At 61.0% G+C, this 6,000-nt stretch overlaps 1 protein-coding gene across 1 annotated transcript in view; it reads left to right on the top strand.

The window, feature by feature from the left end:
* Nucleotides 1-394: 394 nt before the first annotated feature.
* The window catches only part of ARHGAP17 (Rho GTPase activating protein 17), a 48,784-nt gene continuing 43,178 nt past the window's right edge, over nucleotides 395-6,000 (top strand). Inside the window, exons 1-2 of the mRNA XM_056138819.1 lie at nucleotides 395-413; nucleotides 3,829-3,933. Of these exons, the coding sequence (XP_055994794.1) occupies nucleotides 3,859-3,933 (75 nt within the window). The 5' untranslated portion in view covers nucleotides 395-413; nucleotides 3,829-3,858. The remainder of the gene's footprint in view (nucleotides 414-3,828; nucleotides 3,934-6,000) is intronic.

The following is a 6,000-nucleotide window of genomic DNA, read 5'->3' as shown; positions in this document are numbered from 1 at the left end:
GGTGGCCGGTTGCACCCACTTGGCCTTGGTGCCCTGGGACGGTCACGCTCGGGGGGACGGGAATGGACCTGACCGTTCCAGGGGGCCACATGCCCGGGTCCATGAAAGCCAGAATCTTCCTAGCTCATGCTTGAGCAGCTTGTGGCCATCTGGGCTGCAGGTCTGGGCAGGGAGGGGCTTCTCCGTCACAGGGTCTGTGTTCTCAGGGCGCCCCCCGGGAGAGCTGCGCTGGCCCAGTGTGAGACTGAGTCTGCAGACTCTGTCGGGGTGTGCCGGGACCCCGGGAGGCAGGGGAGGGGTTAGTGGTGAAGGGACTCGTGGGGCGCCTTCCATGCCCGGGTCTCTAACTCTCAACTTCTCCTCTCCCCCACAGAGCTGAGAAAACGGAAGTCCTCAGTGATGACCTGTTACAGGTAAGGGCGTCTCTGCCCGCTGCCCTGGGCCCAGGCCTGGGAACTCAGGGACCAGGCTGCATGGGGCGGGAGTGGACACCGTTACCTGGCGGTCGCAGAGGAGACAAGCACGTCCATGTGCTTCTGAGCATCAGAGCAGCTGGGGCGTCCGGGGCTGCTGAAAGGGGCCACCAGACCTTTGGTGTCATGTTCTGAGGCTCGAGGGCAGGCGTTGGGGTACGTGTGGGCTGGGCCTGGGCTGGGCTCCCTGGCGATGCCCTCTGCAGCCCTCGCGTCTGCTACCTCCAGACGCTTCTGTCCTCTCCCTCCCCCACTCCTGGCCCTCCTCCTCCGTCTCTGAGTTGGGCCCTCAAGGACTTAACGTTCCAGTGACAGCAGCCAGAATCTGTCTGTCTGGAGGCCTTGGGGTGACCTCGGGTCAGAGACGTTCTGTCCTCCCTGTACCAAAAGGTGTTTCCTGCCCCCCTCCCGACTCCCCTAGGTGTCCGGGGGGGGGGGCTTCCTAGAGGGCCCCAGACCCCTTTGCCTCCCCCTTCCCCAACTTCCCCTGCAGTCAGGACCCCCTGTTCACCTGCCTGGCTCTTGCCCACAGCACCCCCCCCCCTTTCTGTCTACTCCTGGCACAAGAAGGAGCTGGCATCCGTTACGGAAAAGGCGCTCCCCGACTCCAGGCCAGGGACACCCCAAATGATAACACGCTTTGCCCAGCAGAGTAGCTGAAGAACACTTTCATTCTTCACTCTGAGTGTTTTGCTAGGGACTGGAAGATTTTGATTTTTTTTTAGAGATGTTTTTCTTTTTCTTTATTTTTTAAAGTCTCACCTTTTCCCGCCATTTAAAAAAAATATTTTAGATGAACTTTCCATCTTTTCAGAAATGCTGTTTGACCCAACAGCACACTCACACATCCTCACACATATGTACGTGCACACATGCACACACATACACACACAGAAACACACATGCACACACTTTTTTTTTTTGGCTTTTGGGCCATACCTGGCGATGCCAAGGGTTCCTCCTGGCTCATGCACTCAGGAATTACTCCTGGCAGTGCTCAGGGGACTCTATGGGATGTCGGGAATGAAACCCGTGTTGGCCATGTGCAAGGCAAACGCCCTCCCCGCTGTGCTATCGCTCCAGCCCCACACATTTTTCATGTGAGTGTCCTCCCTCCCCGCACCAGGAATCCTTGACCCCATGAGGCCCAAGAGCAGGCAGAAGGCCTGGCCAGCAGGTGTCGGAGACAGCTCCTGCAAGCTGGACCCTTCTGTGCTCAGGGCCTGAGGGCCAGCAGGGTTGGCCGGCCAGCGTGCAGGGACTTGCTTCCTAGGTAGGCTTCTTCTCGGCCTTTCCTGCTAGGATGTCTGTCCTTCCTACCTGCAGAGCAGGAGAAGGGTGATGATGGGGGCAAAGTCTAGGGTGCAGCTACCCGGGTTCAAGTCCTAGGTCCACAGTCCCCTGCAGCCCCCCATGTCCCCACCCCCATGCACTGAACCCTTGGGAATTGGGGCTGGAGCGATAGCACAGCGGGCAGGGCATTTGCCTTGCATGTGGCCTATCCAGGTTCGATTCCCAGCATCCCATAGGGCCCCCCACACCACCAGGAGTAATTCCTGAGTACAGAGCCAGGAGTCCGGCTGAGCATCCCTGGATGTGACCCAAAAAGAAAAAAAAAACAAAAAAGCCTTGGGAATTGCTGCCCCATCCCCGACCCCAGCCGCCTTGTTCCCCACCCTCCAATGGGATTGTGAGCAGTGGTCATCCTGAGCCTGCCTGGGTGGCCCCTGCGTGCCCAGCATGGACAAGAACACAGCCTGCCTGGACATCTGGTGTCTGGTGCGACCGGAGAGCGGGGGCGGGGGAACTGCCCTTCCCCCCCCCCCCCGGGGGGGGAGCGTTCTCCCACCTTTGCCTGTTCGGAGCCCCCCAAGGGAGGCTGCTGCCTTGCACCGTGGCCCTGGTGAGCTCACCCAGGAAGGCCGCATCCCAGGAGCTCTTAGCCACTGTTGTTTTTCCAAAGCCAGTCGGGAGGAGCAGCCCGGGCCCTCTCCCTGTGGATGGATGCTCCAACCAGAGGAGCTCGAGCGCCCCAGACATGGAGACAAAGGGAGGTTCTCTCAGTCTGTCCCTGACTGTGGTGGCCTCTCTCTGCCCCCAGGGGGCCGGGAGGGAAGGACGGGGCCAGGTGAGGCTTCGGACTTCAGAGCAAGGGGCCCCCCTGGGGTGGCAGGCTTGGGGGCAGCTCTGTCTGCTGCGGCTTGGGCTTTGTTGATTTTTCTTTAAAATAGAAAGCATCCCCAAGGGACTCAGCCTTCATGAGTCATCAGAATCTGCATTCTCCACATTCCTTCCTGTGCCGTGAGCGGCTGACCCGGCCCCAGCAGTGATATCTGGGAAAGCTGAAGTGTGAGGTGGGCGGGTGTCCCCCAAGTCAGGGTTTCCCTTCATTTTGCTGTAGAGGTTGACTTAGGAAAAACAAAAATCCACCCCCAGTCCACTAAGGAATCATTTTTAAAAAAACACTGGTGTGTGTGTGTGTGTGTGTGTGTGTGTGTGTGTGTGTGTGTGTGTGTGAAACCTATCCTAAACTCAAGAGGGTGTTAAGCCTATCCTAATCAGCACCGCTTTTTCGGCAGGTTTGAGTGGTGGCGAGAAAATTCCAAATCATAAGGGTGGGACTGGAGTCTAAATATTGAATGTAATCAAAGGAGAGAGAGAGAGAGAGAGAGAGAGAGAGAGAGAGAGAGAGAGAGAGAGAGAGAGAGAATTATGGAAATTGTCTGCCACACGGGCAGGGGAAGGGTTGGGATGGGGCGGAGGGAGGGGGGGATATTGGTGGTTTGGGTGGCAGAAAATGTGCTCGGTTGAAGGGATGAGTGTTTGATCATTGTATGACCGAAACTCCAACATGAAAGCTTTGTAACTGTATCTCACAGTGATTCCATGAGAGAGAGAGAGAGAGAGAGAGAGAGAGAGAGAGAGAGAGAGAGAGAGAGCATGTAGAGACCTTTATCAAGCGCCCAGTGATGGCCTTCAGGAAGGCCGGGCGCACCTGACTGTGCCCACTCATCCTGTGAGGACACTGATGCTGAGTGCATGGGGGCCCTTGGCCCCGGCGTCCCAGCCTCTGCCCGGTGTGCTCTGTGCCTGGGAAGTGTCTCCTGCCCCCTGGGGCTGGGCTTCTGCTGGTGGCCTGTGAGGCTTTGCTGCTGCCACCCTCGCCCGGCCAGCCAGCAGGTGTCGGCCACCCACTGCCCCCATGGGTGCCCTCTAAGGCCTCCCCCTGCCCTGGAGCTTCTCAGCCAGGGGCCTGTCCCCTCCCTGGGGTGTGCCGCTGTCCGCACGGGGAAGGGAGCCAGGCTCTGCTCCCACTGCTTTGCTTCCCTGCAGACCGGCCTCTGTCTCTCCCCAGATCGAGCGGCGCCTGGACACTGTGCGCTCCATGTGCCACCAGTCCCACAAGCGCCTCGTCGCCTGTTTCCAGGGCCAGCACGGCGCCGATGCTGAGCGGAGACACGTGAGTGCCGCGGCCGCCTCCTCCGAGGAGGCCCCAGCATTCCCCGACACCAGGCTCCTGCCTGGCCCGGGGTCCCCCGCTGGGCAGGTGTGGGTCTTCTCACCCCCTTCCCAGCAGCTGCCCGGAGCATTCCTTTGTGCCGAGTTGAGGCCCTGCTCCGACCGAATTGTCTCCAGGGGCTGTTGGAGACTGGTGCTGATAAGAGCAGGGCAGGTTAGGAGTCCTGGGACAGGAAACCCGAGAGCCCGGATCCTGTGTCAGCTGAGATAGTGCGGGGGCTTGTTGACACACTCGCCCGGAAGCAGGGATGAAGGCACCGGGCTTGGGGCACCTCCCTGGGAAAAGGAACCAAGAAGCCCACATTCTCTCCTCCTCTCTCCTCGCCTGTCCTCTCGCTGCCATCTCTCCCTTTCTCTCTCCCTCTCTCTCCCTCCCTCCCTCCCTCTCCCTCTGTTTTTCTCCCTTCCTCCCTCTCTCCCTCCCTCTCTCCCGCTCTCCTTTCTCTCCCTCCCTTCCTCCCTCTCTCCACTTCTCTTCCTCTCTCCCTCTCCGTTTTTCTCTCTCCCCCTCTCCCTCTCTTTCCTTTTCCCTGCCTCTCTCCCTCCCTCCTTCCCTCCCTTCCCCCTCCCTCCCTCTCTCCCTCCCTCTCTCCCGCTCTCTCTCCTCTCTCCCAGTGGGTGAGCCGAGGACTCCGCAGTGCAGGGGTGGACCTGCCTTCCCAGCACTTGGAGCCATTTCCCGGCCTCTGGTGACTGCCTCCCCTCCGTGGACACCCTCGTGGCTGCAGAGTGCCCCTCCTCCAGTGCCCTGCGGGCGTCCACTTCCTGACTCTGCCCTGGGCCAGTCACCTACCAGTCCGGAGCCTCCCCTGGCCCCTCCTGTGGGTGGTGGGCTGGTGGCCGGTGCAGGTGGGCCCCGCCCGCTCTACCCACAGCCTTTCCTTCATTCCTGCGGGGCTGGGGGCCAGCACTAGCTCAGCAGGCTGGAGGATCCCCTGCTTAGGCCCAAGTGGGGTCGGGGTCTGAAAAGCAACCCCCCCCACCCCGACTCCTGAGTGTCTCTCCCCCAGCTCACAGTTTCAGACCCTGTGGGTGCTCTTGCCCAGGGGAGGCTAGCTGGGCTGCGGGAGGACTAGGCGCCCGCAGAAACCCTCCCCCGGCAGCTCCCTCTGTGCCCTCAAGGGCCCTGCTTGCGGGTGAGGGTGGGGTGGAGGACTGCGCCCCCACCCCCCACTGCCTCTTGCACACCCTGTGTAGGACACCGCGCATGCCCAGACAGAGGGCATGGACGGGACGTGCCCGGCCCTGTCCAGGCAGGCTCTCTGCGGGTCCGGCCAGCCCCGCCCTCCCCAGGCATCTGCCCTTGCGGGTCTCCAAGTCCTAGTCCGAGGACCCATTTCTGTGGCCTCTGCCACGGGCACTTAGGGGGACCATGGTCTGCCCTAGTGAGAAGCTGGCTGTCACATGCATGGCCAGATCCTTCTCCAGGCGGACCCTGGAGTTCTGTCCATCCTATCCCGGTGCCAGCGGCAAACGGGGCTCTCGTCCTCCTGTCCCCCTTGTCTTCCCCCCTCGCCCTCCCAGAGGTCCCCGCGGGCAGGTGCTGTGCTCCCTGTGAGGGTCCTTTGGTGTTCACCCTGCTCCCCCTCCCACCTTTGCCTCCGCACACGGCCCAGTGATGCCCCCTTCCCAGACTGTCCCCTCACCTGGGCTCCGTGTCCAGCCTGCCTTGGGCCTGAGACCCAGAGACGGTTTCCGGAAATACCGCGGAACCTGCCGTGCTCGGGCCCAACACACACCCTTAGCTAAGGCGTTTTGGGCAGAGACCAGGTTCTTGTTCCTGGGGGGGGGGGGGGGGATTTTGGTCATCCTAAGGAGTGAGGGCCACCACTGGCGTTGGAGCATGGGGACCGAGTTGCTAAATCCTTTGTAGGGCCTAGAGCGGCGTCCCCTGGGGAAGTGTCCCCTGACGCCTGTGGGGCCTCATTGGAGTGATGCTGCTGGTGCCCTGAGCCCGGGTTGGATGACCTCCCTTGGGGATCAAACGAGCCCTTACCTCCTCTGCTTC

Source organism: Sorex fumeus, unplaced genomic scaffold (genome assembly GCF_029834395.1).
Source record: "Sorex fumeus unplaced genomic scaffold, SorFum_2.1 ptg000130l, whole genome shotgun sequence".
In the NCBI taxonomy this organism is placed as follows: domain Eukaryota; kingdom Metazoa; phylum Chordata; class Mammalia; order Eulipotyphla; family Soricidae; genus Sorex; species Sorex fumeus.
Note: the sequence above shows the minus strand (reverse complement) of the source record. Positions and strands in the feature narration are given on the sequence as shown.